Raw genomic sequence first — 25,391 nt, forward strand, 5'->3', positions numbered from 1 at the left:
ATGTTTAGCAGAAATGCAGTAATTGTGCGAAGAGGAAAGAGTTTTCAAGAAGGGCTATGTCGTCTGCAAAGTCAGCAAAAACTTCGACGGGTTAGTGACAGCTACGAGGACGGCGTAGGTAAAAAATTCAGTGTCTGAGATATAACACCTGAATAAAAACAGGGCTAGAGGGTCCCCTTGGGGAACGTCACTGCCAATGCTAAACACATCAATCACTCCATCTGGAGTTGGACAGCTATAGATTTGTGGGAGACAGCCCCGCCTACAGGAGGCGGATACTTGTCCCGCCTACAGGAGGCGGAGACCTTCCAAAGGGGCGGAGCAAGAGATAAAAAAAGATTAATTACAAGAGACGGAGTTCCACATGATGTATTGTCGGTCGACCAATCAAGCACATTCTCAGGATTTCAGCTGACCATTTTGGAGATCTCATCATTTTGACCATCATTGAGGACTCTGTAGTGGGGACGACTGGACGTGCTTCAAGCCCTCTTAGTTATTCACCATATTTCTCCTAATTCAGAAGTAGGAGAAAGGCAAAGAGGTCGGCGTGCACGTGCGGAGGCCCGATGGAGGAAGCAACGCAAAAGGTGAGTGATCTTGATACTAGTATACATTGTGTTTACTATGACTGTCCGAAGCATTTTATTATATGGATATTTGAAAACAGCTCATTGTCCCTTACTGACAAGTAAATAGGATGACACACAGGCTATCTGGGCAGGAAATGTTTTTGTGTCAAGTCAAACTCGAGAGGATAGAAAAAACCTTTGTTCTTTGTAGCTGTCGGGACGGGAAATGTTTTTGTGTCAAGTCAAACTTGCGAGGATAGAAAAAACCTTTGTTCTTTGTAGCTGTCACGACGGAAAATGTCTTTGTGTTAAGTCAAACTTGAGAGGATAGAAAAAACCTTTGTTCTTTGTAGCTGTCGGGACGGAAAATGTCTTTGTGTCATTTAGTCAAACTCGAGCGGATAGAAAAAAAAACCTTTGTTCTTTGTAGCTGTCACGACGGAAAATGTCTTTGTGTCAAGTCAAACTTGAGAGGATAGAAAAAACCTTTGTTCTTTGTAGCTGTCGGGACGGAAAATGTCTTTGTGTCAAGTCAAAGTTAAGGGCATAGAAAAAACCTTTGTTCTCAGTAGCTGTCACGACGGAAAATGTCTTTGTGTCAAGTCAAACTTAAGGGTATAGAAAAAACTTTGTTCTCAGTAGCTGTCACGACAGAAAATGTCTTTGTGTCAAGTCAAACTCGCGAGGATAGAAAAAAAACCTTTGTTCTTTGTAGCTGTCACGACGGAAAATGTCTTTGTTTCAAATCAAACTCAAGAGGATAGAAAAAAACCCTTTGTCCTCTTTAGCTGTCGGGACGGAATTGTTTTTGTGTCAAGTCAAACTTACGAGGATAGAAAAAAAACATTTGTTCTTTGTAGCTATCGGAACGGGAAATGTATTTGTGTTAAGTCAAACTCGCGAGGATAGAAAAAACCATTGTTCTTTGTAGCTGTCGGGACGGAAAATGTCTTTGTGTCAAGTCAAACTCGGGAGGATAGAAAAAACCTTTGTTCTTTGTAGCTGTCGGGACGGGAAATGTCTTTGTGTCAAATCAAACTCGCGAGGATAGAAAAAACCTTTGTTCTTTGTAGCTGTCGGGACGGAAAATGTCTTTGTGTCAAGTCAAACTCGGGAGGATAGAAAAAACCTTTGTTCTTTGTAGCTGTCGGGACGGAAAATGTCTTTGTGTCAAGTCAAACTTACGAGGATAGAAAAAAACCTTTGTTCTTTGTAGCTGTCGGGACGGAAAATGTCTTTGTGTCAAGTCAAACTTAAGAGGATAGAAAAAAACCTTTGTTCTTTGTAGCTGTCGGGACGGAAAATGTCTTTGTGTCAAGTCAAACTTAAGAGGATAGAAAAAATCCTTTGTTCTTTGTAGCTGTCGGGACGGGAAATGTCTTTGTTCTCTTTAGCTGTCGGAACAGGAAATTAGCTAAATGTCTTTGTGTCAAGTCAAACTCAACAGGATACAAAAAAAAACTTTCTTCTTTGTAGCTTCCGGGACGGGAAATGTCTTTGTGTCAAGTCAAACTCGCGAGGATAGAAAAAACCTTTGTTCTTTGTAGCTATTGGAACGGGAAATGTCTTTGTTCTCTTTAGCTGTCGGAACAGGAAATTAGCTAAATGTCTTTGTGTCAGGTCAAACTCAACAGGATACAAAAAACTTTCTTCTTTGTAGCTTTCGGGACGGGAAATGTCTTTGTGTCAAGTCAAACTCAAGAGGATAGAAAAAAAACTTTGTTCTCTGTCGCTAAATATTAATTACAATTATGTCATGACAACTAATGAATGCAAATGTAGGAAAAACCAAAGTTCGGAGTGATTCAACATCTGTCTCTTTTTCTCATATTAAGGAGTTACAGCATAAGAATACCAGGTGATAGACGAATGACTCGACCAGACCCTACGGCCTGCCATGGAGAGAGGTTACACAGGCGGAGGATGTTCAAACAGTTGGCATGGATAACGAGGTCTGTTACCCATTGTTCTTATTGCTCATAAAGTTTCAGTATCCAAAGCCGTAGAGTAAAACAGTAGGTTGGGTGGTGGGCAGATAAACAGTCCGAAAGCTCAAGTGCACGTGGTTATACCAGGCACCAATATCAGGGGTATTGAAAACCAGACCAAACCTATAATTGAATGCGGGGGTTCTGGTTAATCAATTGGCTTGAGCATTATGTGAAAGACGACATTTGACAGCTAAACCATATAAGTGAACCCATAGGGATTCATACATTTTTAGATATTATTGCCTTGCCTTTTAGCGTTTTAGCGTTTTCATGGGAGTGTGCAATTGGGTTTCCCAACATGTGTTAAGCTACAACGAACCTGTTCTACATTGTTTCTTTCAGCTCTACATGACAGCATCGACCACAGTCACAAGAAAGAGAGCTGGACTTGGGCGGTAGTCAGAAAACCAGCAATAGCAGCTTTAAAATACAACCTACTTCATGTAGTTACCTCTGCAAAACGGGAATCAATGTATACTCGTATGTAGTGAGGTTTGACAATCAGTCTATAGCTCCAGACTCTGTGGTACTAATAGCTATGCATACAACTTGTTACAAGACAGAGTTTCTCCTTGAATGCACTATTACCAAGATTCACTGTTATAGACGAACATCCAAAGTTATAAAACAAAAAAATGTCCTGTTCTGCAAGCTTTATATATACTGAATATTTTGTAATATTCAGATGTAATAAAAGTATGTTTGATGTGTATGTTGATGAAATAAAGTTATAAGCAATTGTGTGGATCATTTGTCTTGCAAATTACTAGTATCTCTCAATATCTGTGGTCATGACCTTTTCTTTTTTGTACAAACATCTTGAAAGTGAGCTTTATTTCAAGCTAGATTTTGCAAAATTCAAATATAATTGCAATCACAAGTGAACCAAAAATATTTGAAACATTAATTATACCATTGATATAGAGTTCCTTGTTCTTTGTAAACAACAAAATAGCAAAGCTGTAATATCAACACATTTTCTCATTTGCCAGAAACATAAAAAGAATTCATTAAGAACAGTGTTTTTCTGTGACAAAAGAGCAGATTATTCAATTGAATGGTACATGTATCTTTCAGATTCGAAGTATCAAAGGACTTTTCTGTTCCAGACAAAGATCAGGCCGAAGGCTACCTCAAAACCAATTCCCTAGGGAATGCATTCGTGCAATTTTTGGAATATTTTCAAAGCGATTGTAATTCTGTAAGAATGCGCTCCGCCCCTGAGGCGTCGCCAATAATGCGAAATTTGATGCGCTGGATGCCCTTTTCAAAAGCTTCGAGCATACACTGGGGGACAGATCTTCTGACAAAAGTATAAAATTCTGATTGACCAGGGATGCCGCGAGGTCACTTGTGGACATAGTCCACAGCTCACTGTGCCCTGTCTGACAGTAATTGTCAGGGGTTTTTCTAGAAAAAATTAGTATGAGGGAGCTTGGTCAGTGTGGCGAGGGAGCGGAGCGACCAAGCGGGGGGTTGGTGCGGAAGGGGGGTTCCCCCCTTCCGCTGTGCGAAGCCTTTGAAAATATGAGGTAAAAATGGGACATTTTGAGGCTACTTCAAGGGGAAAATCATAGCTTGAATGTGTGTTTGTCCTTACCATGTAAAACTACAAGAAGGCATATTTTGTAGCCTGTAAGATACAATTAACACAATGAAAAAACTGGCTAAACTTGTTACATTTTTGTAGTTCTTTTGGATTGTGCAACACCTTCAAAGGCTATTCTTCTTTCTCAATATCAATATTTAGCACTTAATAAGAATGTTTCTCAATATAAACATTTGTATACAAATTTTAAAATAGTCAAAAGATTTATATACAAGTCAAGTCAAGTTTTTTATATAAACCAACTTTTCTTTTATCTATATAAACTGAATTTAACTTTGCAAACTATCCACAAATCACCCTTTATATGTGCACATGTTTTAAGAATTAATGATAAATCTAAACCCTATGTTATGAGAAGAAATAGTTTGTTAATGTGATATAGCTAGTAGCCACAATAAGCTAACACCATTCTTATGCATGGCTATCATAAGCAACCATTTATTTTATTTTTGCATACTATTTGCTTTTTCTCCCAAGGCAACAGTCACACTACATTCTGTACCACTATGTTGAGCCTTATATAACTTTATTGCACAACAATTGTACGAGGTACAAAGTATGGCATCTACATAACTACAGTGCTATAACTTAACTTAGGGCTTATCTAACTAATACAGGAGTTGTAGTATGGGATAAGTTTCTTACAATCATTGGAGGCTTTTACAATCATTTGGGGAATTTCTAATGTCAAAACCTTCTTTGATATATTTTCCTATATCTGCCATGCAGGGATTGTCACATGTCATTATGTATCTGAATTTGCACTTCAGGTCCATTTGGATAAATCCTTGTGTACAAAATGACAGCCTTCTGTATAGAGAATTGCGTATATCGGAATATTTGGGACATACAACCATAAAGTGATATTCGTCTTCGATTAGCTCTGGACAGAATGGACAAACCCTCTGGTCAATAGGGATTTTTTGGAATCTTCCGGTTTCTATATTTAATTTGTGACAGCCAATTCTGAGTTGTGTGATTGCCCTACGAACGTCAAGGCTCTTTATGGTTGAAATGTAATTTTCTTGCTTGTAATGCTTGTTCAATGTAGAAAGAGATGAGAGTTTGGAATTGTTTCGAATAGAGGAATGCCAATTTTGCACGTATATATCTTGTAAACTTATATGTTATATGCAGATGAAATATTCATTTTGTACAGCTAAATCGTCAACAAATGTTTTGTTACAATGTTGTGAGAAACTGCAGACTTGATCTGTTATATTCACACTTTTTCAAGTTTGCTACAATCTCTGCTGTATCAGTGTGTCACAGGGATATCATGTTTCACATCAAAAGAGTTGTAGCCAGTGTGTGGAGTCAGGTAGTTGGGGCCAGACAGAAAGGGGAGGAGCTAACAACAGAAGGATGTTGCAGTGCTTAATAATCTATTGGGGGAAAGATTTTATTTACAACATTTTGATGTGATGGTTAGTATAGATTACTATGTTTTTAACTACTTTTGTGTAGTGATTTATCCATCTGAATCTACTGTGCAATATGGATTAAAATATTTCCAAGAAAGGATGTTTAATTTACAGTCCAAGAAAAAGATGTTTTCCCTGTTAATACTTAAAATGAACTCTTCCAACCTCCCATGAACTTATCAATGAGAACGTGGGCATGCTGCTGTGTGCTTTACTCAAAGCCAGAAATTGTTATTTTTTGTGGTTTTATTAATATGTTTTGGGATATTTTGAGAGTAATGAAGCTTGTAATAATAAGATACATTATTGTATGTTGTTTTTGTTACATGTTCACTGGAAAAAGGATCAGTTTGAAACAGACTGCATGTTGTGAATATGGTAAAGTAATGCTACATTGAAAGAGAAAGTACAATCGGTAATTTGAGTAAGGGGGCGCACATAGATAGTATCGGGGCGCGGCGCCCCCGTTCCCCGGTTTAAAAAAAGCCCTGATTGTGCCCTTCAGGATACCTTAGAATGTACCATTACAACAACTTAAAATGCTTTTAAACTCTGCACCATGGAAGGTGGATGTCCCCAGACCCACCTACAATACTCACGCCTAGATAACTTGCCACGCATCATCAAGAAATTTGGACCCCCTATAATGAAATCTTAGCTAAAAGCCTGATTCTGGGGCAATTTAGAAATTAAATAGGGTGGCCCATAGCCGACCTTGACCTCTCGACACCTTCCTGCATGTCAATTATCATAAAGATCTATCCCTTTCTTCTCAAGCCATGATTGTCCACAAACACAGAAATGGCAATAAAGCAAACCCAAATCTATCACATAGACTTCTGAGTTCAACCTCTTACCCATAACCTTGCAACTCTTCCAGTCTTAAACTTTTTAATGACAAAACCTGTGGCATTAAATTAATGACGAATGAAAATGCTGCATTATGTCTATTGTACAGAGAGACTGATAGTGATACACAAGCTTCAATCTAGCCCCGTGTTTTAACCATGTGCTCCTCTTTGTTTGACAGGCATAAAATTCTGTTTGACCAGGGATGCTATTAGTATACTTGGACCCAATTTTATACCAGGAAAATATCTTGCTGTATGACAATGACATACGTCAGCTTTCTTTTTACATGCACAGACATGAGACTTCCGCTGCACTCCATCTTGTAAAATAAAATAGTAACATATACTCCACTAATGGCACTTATCAAGGGTCAAGAGGTTAACTTCAGAGTAGTCAATAATCACATGCTTATTTCTTTTTTGCTTTCTACTATCTGGTCAAGAGGTTAACTTCAGAGTAGTCAATAATCACATGCTCATTTCTTTTTTGCTTTCAACTATCTGGAAAATGGTTAGTAACAGTGGAAGGGAATGCAATAGCTAGGCCCTTGAGGTGAGAAGGCATTAGCAACAAAGGGATTTGTTCCTTGCCTTGCTGCAATAGCCATAATGAACGAAGCATCGGCCGAATAGGAGTATGGAGAAGCAATCAAAGCCAAACTGGCCAAAGCTGCTCATTTGCCTAGTGAGAACTCGAAAGAGCAGCCGTAACTAGATTTTACGATGAAAAAAAATGCACTCAAAATATTTGCTGACAGGTCAAAACATTCACATACCTGCTGGCACCAAGAACTATGGCCACACATTCTCGGATGCACAATGCAGCAAAACGGATTCATGCCACTTTTGTGTTTACATGACAGTTTGCCATTCTAGATATAATGTAATTAGAAACCATTTCAAATCCACTTTCGAGAGAGTGTTTGAAAATATCTGCAAAGAATTACGTTTGGGAACGTTCATGATTACAAATCAATCTGTTTCAGCATACTGAAACAGATAAAACCATTCCGATTTTTGTGTCATGCATGAGGCCAAATGTTACTTTCAGCCAGATCTCATGTTGCCAATGGACAACAGTGTAGCTTTTACAAGCGCCTTGTCTCAGACTATACCTGCTGGACGGTTGTAGTCTACACTGGAGGTATGACACTTGAGGTAGGAACTAGGATGGATACAAAAATTTGGGTACCCCATGCATGCACGCATGGGGCCAATTTAAACAAAGCTAATAAGTAATATAGTAATAGGCATTGAATGCCATTGGTGTCCGTCCAAAAAATTTCAAGTAAATCAAGTCTAAATTCTAATGGCCACATGTGACCACAGTCTTTAATGGTGACCCATCTGACTTGAAAGGGCAAAAAGGTCTACAATGCCACTCCACATCCTAGTGCCTCCATATTTTTGAGGAAAAACCTGACTAGCACTAGAAGGAACTGCTGTAATGCATTGTGCAGAATAAATTCCACAGCGCCATCAGTTTTATTATATCTTAGGGCAGCAAAGCAACAAACCTGGTTGTAGTAAATGTACAAGCTGTATTTTGCTGATAAGCAAAGAAATCATACATAGCTACCTGGCTTGCCTAATTCCAAAAGAAGGTTTAACCTATCTGCATCTTTATCATGAACACAGGACAAACCCTCCTATTGGCCAATACCTGGCATCATGTCCAGGTAATGCAATAAATGAATCAAGGAAATCAAAAGCAATACATTCCTGAGGAGACATTCATCTGATATTGTTAGCAAGCACATTGTTATCATCCTTCCATTATCAATGTCAGTTGTAATTGAGGACATTCATAAAACTATTTTGCAAGTTTGATTTTGTATCACCTAGCAGTCAAAGGCCCTGTTCATGAAGCAAAAAAATGAAACGGTTCTATCGGTTAGGCCTGGAAATCCGACAGCAAAGGACAGGAAACAGTTTGCATTTTGAGTTCACGATGCAAACTTGCAAACCATTTCAGTTCCTTGAAAATGCATGGTAATGCGACCTCTGACCCCTGAGGTTATTGTGATCTTGCCCAAACTTGTATTTCTTTGTCAGATTATTGGTCTTGGATCGAAATTGAACCAAAGTCTTACTGAATTCGAAGCTGGGTTCTGTTAAGACATTGGAAATGCCTCTGAAAACATTAATATTGTGGTCCCTATATATGCCATGCTATGAGTATGACATTTCCACTGGATCTCTTGAAACATTCCCCTTGCGATATCAGGACTGCTGGCTCTTCAGTCGACCAGGAGGCGGCCCGATAATAAAAGCGAATTTTACGATTGAAAATGTGGCCGAAACACCCAAATGACAGATAAAAAATTGCACTTTTCCCGTGGCGCCACCAAATATGAACCGTTCAACGCATATGCCCGGATGTAAAACGGATTGCGCCGCTTTTGCGTTCATGACGCAAATTCGCAATTCCGGATAAGGAAGAAACCGTTTCAATACTACCTCGTGAGGAGGTTCCGAAAAAAACGTTTCCTATCGCTTCAAATCCGTTTCGGAGCGTTCATGATGACAAAACTTATCCGTTTCAGCTGGCCTAACCGATAGAACCGTTTCATCTTTTGCATCATGCACGGGACCAAAGACAGCTGATCAAAGACAAACAGGTCATCTAAACATAGACAATTTGTAAACAACACTTTTACACCAAGTAACCAAGCTTCCTTCTGAGGATAAAACAACTTACAGCCACAAGACATGAAATATACTGATGTCATATTGACAACCAATGACCAAAATACCAGAAAGAAGCAAAGACAAAACTGCATCCCCTGGCTTATGGCTTATTGATTTCATTCCACCTATTTTTTTGGGGGAAGCACCTGGGTAAAAAAGTTTCCTTCTAATAAAAATGTAAAAATGTATGAAATATGTTCTTCAGTCACTTGTACATCACAGCAGTTTGTACCTTCTCCCCTACTATCAAGGCTTACGAATTTTTCATCTCATTGACAAGGGTGATAAAAGAAGTTGACCTTCAACAAGACCTTATTATTCACTGACAATTTATTTCTCACATACAAGTTTACGTAAAGGAAGTCCACCTTTCAAGGTTCCCCTATAGGAATTCCGTCATAGCTACACAACTTTGCACTTCCTTCTATGATATTGTTGTTGGCAAAATTCTTCTCAAGCCGATGACAAATCTTATACTATAGGTTCAAAATGTTGGTGTCACCTTGATGATGAATGTCGGACGACTCGGACCATGACCAACTCGGCCCAGTCAACTCGGCCCATCTGCCGGGACAACTCGGACCATCCCCCCTAGACAGCTATTTAATTGATTTTTTTTCGAAAATGTAATCCCCAACACTAGTTTTATATTTATGTACTCTAAAATGAGAAAACTGTAGGTTGGATTGATTGGATTGTGTAATTCATCGGAACTTTTCGGTGTTCCATGCGGCGCACATTAGGTCGTTGACCCCGAAATACGCAGCGTGTGCAGACAAATGGATATGTGTGAGGCGCTTCTAATACACTTTATCATTACTTGCTCTTCGCAATAGCCTTAGACAAATAAGATGTGGGCATTGATCATTCTTGTTGAAGATTAATTGCTGATTAAGAATTTTTTTCTCAAGCCGACTTTGTTTTAACATCGCGGTTTTTATATCGCCGGCGCCCGCGGCACATATGACCAGGAAACTTCTGACGTTCTGTACTGTGGGACGTTCTAATAGTAGCAGCTGGTGACAATCTTTATAACACTAGTACAAATGTACCAAGAAATGTGAAATTAACTTTTTTTTTCAAAAGATAAGTAATTTTGGTCCGACTGGTACATGGGGGTGGTCCGACTTGACCAGGGGGGTGGTCCGAGTTGACCAGATTTTCAATGGGCCGAGTTAGTAATGGTCCGAGTCGTCCTGATTCCCTTGATGATCAAGCATGGAAAAGCATACCAACATAACAGAGAATTTTTCCAAACATAAAGGTCAATGACAAATAGATACACAAATATGTTTATGTACACAGCACTACTATTCTTCTACTTATAATTTAAGAATACACAAATTATGTAGAAGTATATACTTCAACCTTCATACAAATTCTAATTCATATACAGGCATGGCATAGCACAAACATCATGTATAAAATATTATCTCACACGATAAATACCATATAATGGATAAAAGATATACTAAACACCAAATCATAAATCAATCAAAATTACAATTCACGATACCACTAGTACTTAGCTCCAGAGTCTCTTCAAGAGTCAGCTTATCATAAAATATTTATGTGATTATTACTAACACCACAAGATTTTCCTCCGAGTGTCCCCACATTGAATAAGATCGGTGCTTGCAGATACCTTCGTGACAAGAAAACGAACTATGCGAATCGAAATCATGCTCAGAAATCATTTATTTTCCCCGACCATACTAAATCTTATCAAAATTATTTGTATACACGTGGTTTACTCAAGCGGTTTTCCTAACCATTTTTACTGTGATCTTAGAAACTCAAACACTCCTCAAACTTGCAAATTCTGTGACATCTTTCGAATATCACAATGCGTTGCGTATGTTCATAATTGATTGGCATTTCGGCCACTTCGGTAAACTAAAAACGACGCATTGGAAAATTTCCATATATCTGACGCCACGCCGGGGGCCACATGAGGAAAACGCCTCCATGTTCTTTATTCCCCCGGCCCGACCTGTCGCACTTCCCCGCGACTTACCTCGTTATTGAAGGACCGTACGGCCTCCATCCCGGCCATGGCTGCTCCCTGTGTCTTCTAGAACTTGAAAGTGTCTTCAGATATTCGGAATCCTTTGTACTTTTGATGAAATCTTCAGATTTGTCGAGAAAAGCCGGGACAGAATTGGACGATCAGGGGACCCAACATGGCGCGAAGTCCATATCCCATAATACTATAGCAATGAGAAGTTAGCTGGCCACTGATTGGTTGCTTTTGTTTCAACGCAATGCTACTTGATCGCTATTTTTCTTCATTTGAAGGGTATACATGGTATATCTTGACTTTTCAACATATTTGATATTGGCTATGTAACGGTTTAATCGGAGCAATGTTACACAAGTTAGTAGGAATTAGAAAATACTGTGAAAAATTTTAGAACACTCAGTCAGCCGTCAACCAATAACATGAGATCTTACAAATCCAACCTACACCCAATTTGACCCACAATGCATTGCTAAAGGTCACAGAGGTCATACAATGCGGAAGTGATAGTTTGGGAAGGGATGCATGTTTTGCAGGTGCAGTGGAAGCTACAGGTGTTTAGCTGCAGGTGCCGTGACGTATGCTGCTCAGCAGCTGCAGGTGCAGTTGGATGTAGTGCCCTTCTCATATGGTGTAGATGGTGATTCTAACTCGTCAGCAGCTTCAAACGCTCCGCCAAGAACCCGCATCCGGGAGAGGACAGTCGCAAACAAAGTGGCCAAGAAGTGTAAACATACTCCGCTCCGTGGTGGATAAAGCTTAAAGTTAAACGTATAGGTTAAAGCTCCTTGGTTAAAGCTGAGACAGGTAGCTTCAAAATAATTCATGTCGTCATTTATCTTTGGTTAGAATGAAATATAGAATGTCAATCTGCTGCACGTACAATTCAAGAAAAGGGGCGTATGCGATTGACGCGTTTTCCTGAAGCAGCTGGACCCGTCGACCCATCTGTTCGGTACATATTTATTTCTAAGACTACCATGACATTCCGTGCGTTGTGGAGATCGGAGAAGCTTCTTGTGGGAATCATCCTGGTATGTTTCCTGGGCAGCTGCTTGTTTTCGGTGTACAGCCTGTCCCAGTCTGACAACTCCCTCGACCAGGTAATCGGTCCATTCGCACTGCCAAAAGTGGACTTGAAGAAGAGATTGGCACAACACAGACTACACAGAACTGCTCTGCCTAAAGTATTACTCGAAGACAACAAAACTGTCAAGAGCCCGGGGATAAGTGAAGAAAAGCATCCAGTCTTTCTCCCGCATGTTGGTCTTGTAGCAGACAGCCAACAGCAGAAACAATACGAGGATGTCCAAGAGATTGTTGAAGCTGACTCCAATTCCAAACAGGATTTTGTGCCTCGTGTTGGAATCAATCCTGGTCAAAGTAACAATGACAAAGTAGATATTCCTGCAGCATTTGGAGAGAAGGATTTTGCTCCACCAAATTACAACCTGCATGTTTTCTACTACCCATGGTATGGCAACCCTGAACATAACGGGAAATACCTGCACTGGAACCACAACCTTATTCCACATTGGAGCAAACAGGAGGCAAAGAAATGGCCGACAGGAAGACACGAACCCCCAAATGATGTAGGAGCAAACTTCTACCCCAGCCTGGGAGCGTACAGCTCCTCAGATCCTGCTGTTATTGAACATCATATGCAGCAGATGAGATATGCAGGAATAGGTGAGTTTATGGGTCCCAAAACTGAGGCAACCAAATACAATTCAATGTCTACAACTGGGTTTAAGAAAAAAATGGAGATTTACTTCCGGATGTTTTGAGTGACATCCATTAGTCTTCTTCAGCATCACTAGAATGAATTGGCAGAACAATTGATGGATGTCACTCAAAATGTCCAGAAGTAAATCTCTGTTGGTGTTTTTTATCCAGTTGTAGAGATTGAATTGTATTTGAATATTGTTTAGCAAACCCTCACAAACGAGGCAACCGATAGTTCTATCTATGACATAGAAGGCTATTCATTAATATTCATGAAAATTGAGTTTTATGTTATTCTCAATCACTACCTGTACGCAGACCCCACTGATAGTCAGACAGGAATTTGTCCAATACTTGTGGCAACAGATGATATTTTCAGTGTACGGAATCTGTCTGTTGCAGGAGTCTTTGCAGTATCATGGTACCCTCCAGAGCAGGCAGATAATGAGGGCCAGCCCAGTGACTCTCTCATCCCAGCCCTACTGGATGCTGCACAGAAATACAGCCTAAAGGTTTGCTGACAACAACCTGTCTCTCATAATATGGGCTCATATATTAGCAGTATTGAGATAAGTTCTGAAAGTACTGGCTTTATACCTCATCAACTAGTCTACTTTATATTCTGAATAAAGCAAACTGACATGTATAATAAGACTGCATAGATTGGCTATGGCCAAATACATTTTGCGAGAGTGATCAGTACATGCAAAATGGTTCTGATTTTTTATTTTTTTTATCATTCCTAACCCTACTCAGAGTACGCTTCTGAAGTCAAAACCATTACTTCCTTAGGCATGATACAAGTCTGTTTCTGTTTTTGTCCTCCCAGGTTGCCTTTCACATTGAACCTTATGAGGGCAGGACAGACTGGAGCCTACAGCATTCCGTGAGGTACATTGTTGATACATACGGAGCTCACCCTGCCTTCTACCGCCATACCAGAAATGGCAAGAACCTCCCACTGTTCTACATATATGACTCTTATAATCTCCCTGCCAAGGACTGGAAAAATCTTCTCTCGCCTTCTGGCTCACACACTATCAGGAACACAGCCTATGATGCCATTTTCCTGGGCCTCCTGGTCGAAATGAAACACAAGAATGAGATTGTCCAGGGTGGGTTCGATGGATTTTACACATACTTTGCCACAAACGGATTCACATATGGCTCTTCCTTCACGAACTGGAAAACACTCAAGCAGTTTGCGAACCAAAATAAAATCATGTTCATACCCAGCATCGGACCTGGCTATGTTGATACCAGGGTGCGCCCATGGAATGAAAGGAACACTAGAAAGCGGCTCAATGGGAAATACTACAATGATGCATTCCAGGCAGCTTTTGATGTTAATCCGGAGATCATTTCGGTGACTTCTTTTAATGAGTGGCATGAAGGGACCCAGGTTGAGATGGCTATGCCCAAGAAGGTAGGGGAATACACCTACAATGACTACACACCAAACTCTCCTGAGTTCTACCTCAAGCTGACTAGGAACTGGAGTGAGAAATTTAGAAATCTCCACTAACAGAAAAGGCTACTAGTAGACGTAGAATATTTCTCATACACTGATGCGTTTACTGTTCCTGTAGACAAACTAAGCAATCATGGTATCTATATACAGAACTGACTTCAAGGTTGAGTGTATGTTTAATGATTCATTAAATTTGGTCTTCACAGATTTTTCTAAATATGTTACCTTTGATGATTGAATGCTTAGTATCTAAGATTTGTGCCAATAATTACAATGTAACTTTATAAATTGGTCAGAATCTGACAATATGATATAATTCTGAACTGGTGCAATAATTTTGGCTATATAATTTTTCAGTTGGAGAAGTCATTACTTTGCAGGTAAAGCTGCTATAGCTACTTGCAGGTGCTTTGTTTTTCCTTTTTTAAATTCCAGTTTTTCACGTTATCATTGAAGCTTTGAAAGCAATATATACCAGTTCATGTATACAGCTGAGTTTCTTTACCTTTGTAAGGTTAGTATTTTGTTATGATTCTTGAAGGTTTAGAAATACATAGTTGGCTTTTGGTTGGACTTCAAGCATATTTGTTTATGTAGAAGGCATGCAATACGGAGCAAATGTTGTTATACTTAAGTTATAGAGAAGGCCAAAGAATTGATTAAGTTTATGCAATGATTTCTAAAAGTTACTTCTTCTTCTTTTGGTAGGGCTGCCAACCTCATCTTTTTGAGGACTCTGCAGCCGTAAGATTCTGCAGTACTTTTGAAAGAAAGTTGAGTAACTCAATTAGCCATTGCCAACCATGACAGTTGTATAGGTTCTGAATAGACACATTTATTGTTGGTACTTAATACAATGTACATAAACATTTTTGTACTCCACTGATTCATACCTTTTCTTTTCTGCACTTGTTTCACATTATAGTATTTTTCCTGATAGATCTCAGAGCCAAGACTAGAAAGCAGTACATATACAAATGTATACTACTGGAAATAAATACACCTTGTCACTATAAGTATTAGCCTTTTATCAACAAATTCACTTTTTGGCTAAGTTGTTGCAAATTTGATCTTTGCACTTCCTGAACATATTCTGAACAAGTAAAATGTATGTTTAACCAAGACACAAGACCAGAATCACTTTTTGTAAGATGTTACACTTTTCAATGACAGGCTTTAAAAAGGTATGTATACCAGACCTGTAAACAAAAACAGTTGTGTACTGGTAAATGTGGTAATCAATTATAAGTTGAAAGTTAAAGGTGGTCGTACTCTATCCTTTGACAACATATTCAGTTGAAATGTACATATACACCACATTCATATTGTAAACCCAGAGAACAATTCAATACTCTATCATTTTGCAGCAATTTATCATTACTGCATTTGTGAAAAGTACAGATCATTTAATATGCTGAAACTAAGCATACATGTATACTTCTTTTGAACTTTATTTGCAGTCGACAAAGATACATTTCTACAACAATCAACCAATCAATCAATCATCAACATACTAAGTCAGACAGAAAGCTACAGTCCCATTCAAATTTTTCCTGGGTAGACATGCCTTCAAGGCGCAGCCTTTGTACCAGGGTTGATTTGTTTTCTAATCTCCTCTGGTATCTGTCCAATTGCTCTGATCTCAAATGTTTTGAAGTAAGTCAAGAGTCCCTGGGCATGTTCAAGCTCCAGACTGAAGTCCTGAGACACTTTCTCCGCTGTCCACTCTTCTGGGTCCTTCTTGTGTCTTACAAGTACCTCTAAAATCTGGTAAACAGTCATCTTCCCTGGAAAGCAATTACAAAATGTATAGCACAAAAAGTCTGTAGAAGATGGAATCCAGTTGTATAGAATGTGCAATGTTTTAATCCACCTGGACCATTAAACAATACACCATTCAAATTTCTTAATAAAATGTTATCAACACGTTGGAACTTTGATCATTGATTGTACACTACAAAAGTGAATAACAAAGTCCTAGTGAACCCACCTTCTGTAACTACCTTGACATCCAGTGTATCACCTGAAGTAACTTGTTTTGTACTGGATGACGTCTGACTGGAATCTGGAAGAGCTTCTGTTCTATCGCCTTCAGTGGTCTGAGAGCACATGAAAACAAGAAGGTAAAACACACTATTAGTTTTACACAAAAAACACAATGTGTCAAGTCTATTGCCTTTGCTCTACTAGATTTTCTGTCTACTAGTAGAAGTACAATGTTGTTTGTATGTGCTTCACTTTCTGCTGTGTAATGTCTGTATATTCTGCAAGAGGACTCTTGCCAATTAAGATATTCTCCAATTAAGGCCATAAGGGGGTTGCTGAAGATGTCAGCTTACCTTGGGTACTGGGTCATGTGACTCAACCCTGACTTGCTTGAGGAAATCATCTAGTCTGACATCTTTGGTCTGCTGCTGTTTTACAATTTCTGGATGGACTGAAAGGAAAAGGAACACTCAGTATTGCATCTGCAGCTCGAATCTTCAATGGACAAACATTACATGTAGTTGGTCATTTGTAGCAGCCATATCAGTTACCCAGGCCACCATGAAGGTTCATCTGCAATGTGTACTACATCTGCTACTACACATTTCTGTAGAGCACAAGATGTTACGTGATGAATAGTGGACAGTTATGAAATCAAATTCATTTTTTACAAATACATGTAACATTGTAACTGAGGCCGACAGTAGCCTTTGTGATGACATAATTTCTAACACATTGGAATTACAGGAATGCATTTGGCACTCAACAATAAATTTGCAATAGTATACACACGTTTCTGTACTCTTGCTATCTCTTCCTTGGTGCTAGGGTATTGCGGCGCGGGTTTAGGTTTGTCCACATCAATAAGTCGGTGTGCCCTGGCTTCCACGTTCAAGTTCTTCATCGGTCTCAACCCTGCCTTGGGTACCTTGCTTATCTTAGACCCCATCACGTCGTCTTGAGGTAGGAAGGATCACTACAACGGAAAAACACTCGTCGAGAAAACCAACGTCCTTCAAAGTTACGAAACTATCAAACACATGATCCTTCCGGTTTTCATGGACCAGCCTGTTTTACGGTAACCTGAATATACCACTCATTCAAGGAGCATATTTGAATATTTTTACGAACAAAAGCTAAACAGTTTGTAATTGGCAGTTTGTAGTAATTAGGCATTAAATACAGGACATAAAATACTTAAAATCCATCTATGGTTTAGTTTTGTACAAAATAAATAGTCTTTTCATTTTGTAAGCCCCATTAGAATGGACTCTTCTACCATACATTTTACAGCAGTCTGGAGTGTGTTTACGACATTTACCGCAAATCAGTACAGCAACGCAGGCTGACTATCACATGATCGTGTCCTTGCTGGGTGCAGGTGAGATAAACCTACGCCAACGTGGTGTCAAGGTAGAGTTATTGTAGAGGGTTCAAGGTACACGATTGTCGGGGGTCAATTTAACACTTGACATTGGTAAACATTTTCAAATACGTTTATTTTCACTTTTTAGCGATCAATGTTATCGGGCACACTTCCGTTTCAGTGGAGGGAGCGTTGTCCCGCCCATTTCCAACATCATGTTACAGTCCTTGTTTTGTTGTTTACAAGTACTCGATTACGTATGATATTGTTATTATCATGCAAACCAAAATAGCTACAACATTGATCATAGCTTTTGTGCTAACAATTGCAGTGTTAACTTACTTTCTCACGAGTACAGTTCCTATTATTATTATTGGTATTACTTTAATGGTAAACTTTATTTTGCTAGAATAGAACTTGTTACCTTATATTTTAGCTTTTATTCTAGGCTGCTAGGTATGATGTCCAAGATGGGATGTCACGTGGTACTGCTTGTCTTGCTGTTGATCAAAGTCAACCTGGCTATGGTGTTGGATGATGAGGCAACTGTCTTCACATCCTACAGGTGAGGCCTCACATGGTCATCTAGAGTTGTTATAAGCACAATCAGCCTGTCAATAACAGATATGTTTGCACTGTTGAAAAAAAAGTGTGAAAAATTCTGTTATTTCGTCCTGTCAATAGTTAAACTCCTCAATATTTTTATCTTATCCATAATCTGTCTGACATAATTCTGTGCTCAAATAAAATGATAAGGATTTAAGTATGAAACAATCATAACAGTAGAAGTAGTCATTGTCTGAACTTAATATTTACTTGTACATTTACATTAAAAGTATACGTCTTTCCAGCCTTCCCAAGGACAGAAAGTTCATGGCAACGGTCGGTAATGGTTACGTGGCCACCACAGTCTACAGCGACACAATCTTCATGAACGGACTGTTTAACGGAGAGGGCGGGGCCAGTCACCGCGCCCGGATCCCTGCCACTGTGTCGGTTACCGTCAATCTGGATGGAAGTACCATCCAATCATATGCCTTGGATGTGGCACGTGGTATGTTCAGCAATGTGAACCTAGCTATGGTTGAAGATGGTATTTTGCTTGTAGTCCAGCATTTGGAAAGGCCTATGTATACAAGTAAGGCTATCAGCAAAAGATGCTCTTCAAGCATTGCCAGGACTAATTTGCATGTCATAGATACTTAAAGTATTGTAAATTTTTTCTGTGAATCAGATACCTGGAAGTAGCATCAAAATAGTACTTAAAGTACCTCTGTATGCTAATTATTATTTGCTGCTATATTTGTTGAATGAAATGCTTGTGACTATGTTTTACATACATACTGTCACTGTCCAAGCTTGTAGTTGAATAGAAATAACAGATTGAAAATGTTTATCTTCACTTTTCTTTCAGGAGTTTTCAGCCACACAATACAGTCCGAGGTGGCAAATGTGCAACAACGGACCTATGCTCACCAGTTCTACAGTAGACTACTGGTTACAGAGATAACAGTCAACCGAACGGACGCCATGGCAACCAGGGAGGCTGAACCAATCAGAGTGGACCTGAAGAGCAACATGGGGGGTCCAAGTGATGATGTGGAGTTTCATGATGGTCCTGACTTCCAGGGAGGAAAGTAGGTTTGGAAATATACTGAAACTTGAGAAAAAAATCTGCTTTACTATACCTATTTCTTTGTATTGTGATGCACAGTTTTGTGCATCATTAACATGATAGCTTGTTATAACAATTCATCTGTCTTTTCTTTCTTTTTTTCTTAAAATAATGATATGCAGGTACATGCTTGGTAAAATCAAGACACCAGAGTTGAAGGGAGGAGATAAGCCAATTGTGCATGTAGTGTGGACCCCTGTCCCTGATAACATCACCCTTCCAGCCGACCAATCATCACAGACCTGGACATTCATCACATCCATCTCATCCAATCAGAAGGAGGCAGAACAGTTCTACCATGTTGGGACAAACCTTGCAGGCAAGGGTACACTGTACACCAACCACACACAGTCCTGGCTGAAAGTGTGGGAGGAGGGCAGAATTGAAACAACAGGGAACCTCCAGCTACAACAAGCTATTTATGGTAGTCTGTACTACATCCTCAGCTCTCTGCCTCCTCTGAATGCTCCAAAAGATTTTGAGTTTTTCGGGGTCAGTCCAGGTGGTTTGGCAAATGGTAAGTACCAAGCAGATTACCAAGGCCACATCTTCTGGGACCAGGCCACGTGGATGTACCCTCCTATACTGCTCCTGCATCCTGAGTTAGGACTGTCCATGTTGGAGTCTCGCACTCGTGTGCTGGACGCAGCAAAGGATAACGCACGGAAGAGGGGGTACAACGGTGCAATGTTCCCGTGGGAAAGCGCATACACTGGTCACGAGGTGTGTCCGGCGCCAGGACCCCTGAAGTACGAGCACCATGTGACGGGAGACATCGCGTTTGCAGCACAGCAGTACATCCTGTCCACTATGGATGTGAACTTCCTGTTGTACAAAAAAGGCTATGACTTCATCACCAGTATGGCTCAGTTCTGGGCCAGCCGCACACAGTATGATGATAAGAAGAAGAAGTATGTTATAAGAGGTATGTCAACACTGAAGATTGTCAATTTTTTATCATCATTATCATAACAAGAACAATAAACTGATCAAAGATACATGTAGTCAGAAAAAAAATCATGATTGATTGTCTTTCACTTGAAGTGTTGCAGATTTGTAGCTTTGACACTCTTTGAATGAGATTTAACCATCAAGAAAAATAGATGTAAGCCAAGCTGTTTAGTTACATGTTTTTGTAACATCAAAGTTTCTGATAGTGCCACTATAATGTAGACAACAAGTCCTATAATTCTACATGTTTATGTATTACAACTTTATCATCACTGATATTCTCCTTTATTCCTAGCTGTGATGCCACCAGATGAGTACCATGAGAACGTAGACAACTCTGTCTACACCAATATTGTGGCCATGTACAGTCTGAGCTTTGCTTCCAAGATAGCCAAGTTGCTAGGGAAGTCTCCACCTAGCAACTGGACAGACATTGTTGACAACATGTACATCCCATTTGACAAGACTAAGCAGTATCATCCTGAATATGAAGGCTACAATACAAGTATGTACAAATGATTTCCATTTTCTGTGCAATCAATATTTATGTCTTGTCATAAAATGAAGGTTTGTATGTGACAGAGAATGCTATGCTCTTTCAACAATGATAAAATTAGCAATGCAATTTTACAAGTACTTAGTAATACATAGAAGAAATGAAACCTTTTCATAAAACTGTAATGCAAAAAAAGCCTCAGTTTGTATTAACACTGTTTGTATTAACATTTGTAGACCAAAACTACCAAAATGTGCCTTAACCTGTCATGAAACAAAGATTTGTACATGATGACAGAAAAATTATTTTTCCTCTTTGTCTTGGAAATGGTTATATGTAATCACAATCTTATAAAGCCAAGGAAAAGTACACCAGTTTTCTCTATGTTGCATTCAAGGAAACATATATCTCCCACAAAACTGTAGCCTGGTATCCAGCTGTATTCTTGCTCTTCAAATTTACGGTATTTGCCATGCTAACAAAACTGCTGTTTGTTTCTTGAGACCGAAGAAAGATACAATTTGTATAAACGCAAGTTAAGGTTGTACATGTGCATCATTATACGTGGTTTCAAACTTGCATATGTGTACTTATCAATGAATGTTATTCTATTCTTCCAACTATCTACTCCCACCAGACATCCAGGTGAAGCAGGCTGACGTGATCCTGCTGGGCTACCCCCTGTTGTACAACATGTCGGAGCAGGTGTACAGGAACGACCTGACCATCTACGAGCGGGTGACAGATGTGAAGGGACCCGCCATGACCTGGGGCATCTTTGCTACGGGATGGCTGCAGCTGGGCAACATCACCAAGGCTAACAGTCTGTTTGCCCGCAACTACAAAAACATACAAGAACCCTTCAAGGTTTGCAGTGGAACTAAAAACTTTGAGCCTTTTTCAAAATTATGCTTCATGTCTTATCTAGGAATGTACAATGAGGTTTCAAATTGATTGTATAGTAGGACCCTATACAGAAATATTTGCAGTACTATGTAGCAAAGCCATTCTCCTAGTCAACATTGCCTTTACCTTTTATCTTATGGTTTTTGGGCCATGGTCAGTTGCAGCACTAGCATCTACCATTTCTCTGCAAAAACAGTGCTTTAAAGGGAAGTTTAAACATTTTGCTGAATCAAAGTTGAACCGTAATTTCCAAAGCAAGAAATTGACTTAGCCCAAGCTTCAACTATCTAATTCTAGTCTTTGATAAGGAATAAGCAATCATCATTTCTGCAGGTGTGGACAGAAACCAGTTTTGGTGCAGGAGCAGTGAACTTCATGACCGGTATGGGAGGCTTCCTGCAGGCGGTTCTCAACGGTTACGGTGGGATCCGCCTGCAGGAGACTCAGCTGGACTACCACCCCACACTACCAGCTGACACCACCAACTTTAACATCATAGGACTGGACTACAGGTGAGACCATGATAAACATAGGGATGGGGTTCAGCATTCTTCTGTGCAGCTTTGAACTATAGATGAGATAGGTGACTGTCTTAGTTGTGACTTAAGTATTCTTGGAGTGTGCAAGACTTAGTGTGATATAAAACCTTGTATTCTTTCAGTCTGCTTAGTGACAGAGACTATCTTTGACTAACTTTTCATTGAAAGTAGAACTTTATTGCACTGGGTATTGAAAGAAGACCTTTCTTGCACTGGGTGAACTAAGTAATGTCAACTTGCATTGCAGCTCTTAAAACTATTCTAGAGTACTCAAGTCTACAGAATTTGTCATGATCAATACAACATACTTAAACTGCCTCTAACTGAAAAAAAGGCTGACTTGATGTGGACAACAGTCATCTCTCCTCATTTGCTTACAATGCCATGTGGTTTTGTTCTTTTTTCTGTATGATGGAAAATATGATATATGATGTAATCTGATGCAGACGGAACAAGCTGAACTTCGAAGCCGACTGTAACCAGATTCGTGTCACGCTGACCCGACAGGACAAAGGTCACCAGCAGCTGACTCTGAAGGTCAAGGCCACAGGGCAGGAACATGTCCTACAGCCAGGTGAACTTATATATCCATCATAATCCATACTCAGGACTAAATATGTCATTTAAGGGACAATGGTAACCCAGACTTTTTATAATAGTTCTTGTTAGAAAAACACTAGGTTTGCTGACTACAAATGTAAGTGTTGTGTTTGTTATGTATTAGATTGATATCCTTTGCAGGATTTTAAAAGTTTTCTTACTATATATTTACTTCATAGTGACAGTCTATTCCGTACCTCACAACACAAATGTAAGTGAAATACGAGAATCTGTCAACAAGCATTTTTTTCTCATCTTGATACATTTGTTCATTGTTTCAGGAGTACCTGTGGTGTTTTCCAGAGGAGCTGCCTCAATATTCCCCAAGACAACTCTGTAGTTCAACAGTGCCTTTTTCATTGTGTAGAGTTAATAATATAGGCCAAAGTGCTGCTTGTGGCTGGTTAAATTTGACTTGCAGCTGGGTTGTGTTGTGCCATTTAGAGAGAAAATTACTATAGTTTGGAATGAATTGAAAGCTATTATTATGTATTATTAATTATTCATCAGATGCTTGAGCACTTAAAAGTAGCTATCTGGCATTGTTGTGGATGAAATGTATCCGCATACAAGTGATTACAAATTTATATAGACACTCCTTTTTATTTCTCTGGTCTCAATCATGATGAAAGGAACCATAAAATGGTACAGCAAAGACTTGTGTTAAAAGAGTACACAATTTTTGTCATTTATTTGATCCAAAAGTCTTCTTTTGAACTATGAGATTACAGGTATTACAGCTAACATGTTGTGTATAAGCCAAATAAGATGAAAGGAAGAGATAACTAGCTTTATCTAAAAAAAAGTTTGCAGTCATCTCAAGTCTTCTAAATTCAAAGAATTAGGATTATTTATTTGGTTTTTGGTTGATTCTTATTTTCAGAGAAAGATATCTTGATATCTTTTAATATCTTGTATATTTGTCACTATAATCTTTGGTTACTCAAAGCTGTGTTATGTTAAACCCACTTTTCAGTGTGTGGCTGTGCCATATCTGATTACCTTTACCTATAGTGTCTATCATTTTGTTATTTAGAAGAAAAAAAAGATAATATTGCTGTTTCATAACAAAAAAAAAAGAAAATTGCTATCAACTCACTTCTGGATTATCTGCTCTCAAATTTTAATTTGTTTAGCAAAATATGGATAACATTCTGTGTGCTGATTTTTCAGTGTGTGGTTTTTGCAAACCGGCAAAGATATTGCACTACTGCTACATATAATATGGTTGTCATTGAAACTGAAAGAAAAGCTTATGGAGCTGAGAGGAGTTATTAGGAGCTGTGAAAGAATAAAGAGACATTCTGTTTCATGAGTTTCAATGTTCTCTTTTTATATCTTCTTTGTGTTAAGCTGCTCTAGTGCAAGGTTTTTAATCAGGTAAACCCACATGCATTTGATGGCATTTATAGTAGCATGACCTAGGCAGTGCAGTAGGCACAACACAATATAATGTTGAAAATAGCAAGTACAGTTTTCTCATTCGTATCCAAATGTATTATCTATCTCATCATCATCCATCATCAGTATCTATCTAATAGTACATTTTCATATTTCCATTAGCAACTTTTCTGGTCATTTATCCACTTACAACATTTTGAAATAGCCAACGATTGAGTTCCAAATGTTCCTGTTTGTAAATGATCACAAAGAGGTGGCACAGTGATTTATAAGATGGGTCGTGTAAGCGACATTCTTAAGCTACTCTTTTACCCCCAAACCGCCTTAGGGTACATACCAAACAGTTCACTATGTCACTTGACAGAACAACCCTCATTGGTGGATCTTTTGCAGCATATCGTTAACGTCAGCCAATTGAGGGTTCTCTTTAAGCCCGTGCTGTGATTGTTCATCGTTATTGGATAGTTTAAGATAGGCGCCCTGAAGTTCCGGCTTACGTAATTTTTCAAACCACCTGTTTACGGACAGACTACTAGTTAGTATCCAAGATGGCGTCTGCACTAGCCGGAGAACTGACATGTGTCGTCTGCTCGGACCTGTACAGTTCCCCCGTCATGCTAACGTGTCACCATAGCTTCTGTCTGGTGTGTGTCAGAAAACTTGCAAAGGGTTTGGAAAGAAGACATAAAAATACCGTCGAGAATCATGATGAGACGACAGCAGATGTCATCACCTGTCCGCAGTGTGGACAAGAAACGAGTCTTGAGGAGAAAGTTGTGGACGATCTTCCAAGAAACTTTCTCCTACAGAACATTGTGAAGGGCTACTTGAAGGACAATGGGAAAGAGGGAAGGAAAATGTCTGTGAGTGAGTTTGAGGGGAAGCTTGTTCTGTGTGATTTTTGCGTGGGATCGTCAGCAGCGGCCATGACGTGTGTAGAGTGCCGCCTGGCCTACTGTTCGCGGTGTCTCCCCGTGGTTCACCCGCCTAGGGGGTACCTGGCCAGACACACGCTCAGGAAACCTTGAGTGGAGGAGGAGGAGAGGATAAGGTGTCCACAGCACGCAGAAACTGTGACGATCTACTGTTCGTCGTGTCAGACCACCATCTGCATGCA

General features: G+C 39.4%; 5 protein-coding genes and 1 long non-coding RNA gene across 18 annotated transcripts in view; 4 read left to right on the forward strand and 2 right to left on the reverse strand.

Annotated features, from left to right (window-relative positions):
* The window catches only part of LOC118422667 (SR-related and CTD-associated factor 4-like), a 31,285-nt gene extending 19,829 nt beyond the window's left edge, over positions 1-11,456 (reverse strand). For 3 of the 9 annotated variants that reach the window (XM_035830350.1, XM_035830344.1, XM_035830342.1), the window contains exon 1: positions 11,156-11,454. In XM_035830350.1, coding sequence (XP_035686243.1) covers positions 11,156-11,194 — 39 coding nt within the window. In that variant the 5' untranslated portion in view covers positions 11,195-11,454. Of the gene's footprint in view, positions 1-11,155 lie in introns of all 9 variants that reach the window. The other 6 variants (XM_035830348.1, XM_035830343.1, XM_035830346.1 and 3 more) reach the window with 3 other exon arrangements.
* On the forward strand, positions 402-3,308 carry LOC118422681. Its single transcript, XR_004831947.1, has 3 exons — positions 402-590; positions 2,408-2,524; positions 2,906-3,308. It is a non-coding gene; the product is annotated as an uncharacterized LOC118422681 (long non-coding RNA).
* A 155-nt stretch (positions 11,457-11,611) lies between the features above and the next one.
* Positions 11,612-14,927, forward strand: LOC118422672 (glycoprotein endo-alpha-1,2-mannosidase-like). The gene is made up of 3 exons (XM_035830359.1): positions 11,612-12,847; positions 13,286-13,395; positions 13,713-14,927. The coding sequence occupies exons 1-3, from the start codon at positions 12,061-12,063 to the stop codon at positions 14,406-14,408; spliced, it is 1,593 nt and encodes a 530-aa protein (XP_035686252.1). The 5' UTR covers positions 11,612-12,060; the 3' UTR covers positions 14,409-14,927.
* Positions 14,928-15,521: 594 nt separating this feature from the next.
* Positions 15,522-17,297, reverse strand: LOC118422676 (NADH dehydrogenase [ubiquinone] 1 alpha subcomplex assembly factor 4-like; the record flags this gene model as incomplete). Its single annotated transcript, XM_035830366.1, is given in 4 exon segments — positions 15,522-16,141; positions 16,345-16,453; positions 16,694-16,791; positions 17,133-17,297. Coding segments are annotated over 4 exon segments (582 nt in total). The 3' UTR covers positions 15,522-15,923.
* Positions 17,298-17,633: 336 nt separating this feature from the next.
* On the forward strand, positions 17,634-24,183 carry LOC118422669 (protein-glucosylgalactosylhydroxylysine glucosidase-like). 5 transcript variants are annotated; one of them, XM_035830354.1, is made up of 10 exons: positions 17,634-17,721; positions 18,155-18,271; positions 18,558-18,760; positions 19,121-19,343; positions 19,504-20,306; positions 20,628-20,837; positions 21,466-21,695; positions 22,068-22,246; positions 22,720-22,847; positions 23,155-24,183. In XM_035830354.1, exons 2-10 carry the CDS (start codon positions 18,165-18,167, stop codon positions 23,211-23,213), a joined length of 2,142 nt encoding a protein of 713 aa, XP_035686247.1. In that variant the 5' UTR covers positions 17,634-17,721; positions 18,155-18,164; the 3' UTR covers positions 23,214-24,183. The 5 variants fall into 5 exon arrangements, with proteins under 5 accessions (XP_035686247.1, XP_035686246.1, XP_035686250.1 ...); XM_035830353.1 differs by having other exon boundaries at positions 17,644-17,721; positions 18,143-18,271; XM_035830357.1 differs by having other exon boundaries at positions 17,659-17,753.
* A 553-nt stretch (positions 24,184-24,736) lies between these two features.
* Positions 24,737-25,390, forward strand: LOC118422678 (E3 ubiquitin-protein ligase Midline-1-like). Its single transcript, XM_035830369.1, has one exon. The coding sequence runs from the start codon at positions 24,823-24,825 to the stop codon at positions 25,300-25,302; it is 480 nt and encodes a 159-aa protein (XP_035686262.1). The 5' UTR covers positions 24,737-24,822; the 3' UTR covers positions 25,303-25,390.
* The last annotated feature ends 1 nt before the right edge of the window (position 25,391 follows it).

Source organism: Branchiostoma floridae, chromosome 9 (assembly GCF_000003815.2).
Source record: "Branchiostoma floridae strain S238N-H82 chromosome 9, Bfl_VNyyK, whole genome shotgun sequence".
Lineage (NCBI taxonomy): Eukaryota > Metazoa > Chordata > Leptocardii > Amphioxiformes > Branchiostomatidae > Branchiostoma > Branchiostoma floridae.

What these genes read in the sequence shown, in the direction of transcription:
- LOC118422669 (XM_035830354.1), top strand. Translation starts at nt 18,165, where the DNA reads ATGATGTCCAAGATGGGATGTCACGTGGTACTGCTTGTCTTGCTGTTG. An exon ending in CCTGACTTCCAGGGAGGAAA is followed by an intron (nt 19,344 to 19,503) that starts GTAGGTTTGGAA and finishes AATGATATGCAG; the next exon opens with GTACATGCTTGGTAAAATCA. An exon ending in GGAACATGTCCTACAGCCAG is followed by an intron (nt 22,848 to 23,154) that starts GTGAACTTATAT and finishes TCATTGTTTCAG; the next exon opens with GAGTACCTGTGGTGTTTTCC.
- LOC118422672 (XM_035830359.1), top strand. Translation starts at nt 12,061, where the DNA reads ATGCGATTGACGCGTTTTCCTGAAGCAGCTGGACCCGTCGACCCATCT. An exon ending in GATGAGATATGCAGGAATAG is followed by an intron (nt 12,848 to 13,285) that starts GTGAGTTTATGG and finishes TGTCTGTTGCAG; the next exon opens with GAGTCTTTGCAGTATCATGG. An exon ending in CACAGAAATACAGCCTAAAG is followed by an intron (nt 13,396 to 13,712) that starts GTTTGCTGACAA and finishes TTGTCCTCCCAG; the next exon opens with GTTGCCTTTCACATTGAACC.
- LOC118422678 (XM_035830369.1), top strand. Translation starts at nt 24,823, where the DNA reads ATGGCGTCTGCACTAGCCGGAGAACTGACATGTGTCGTCTGCTCGGAC.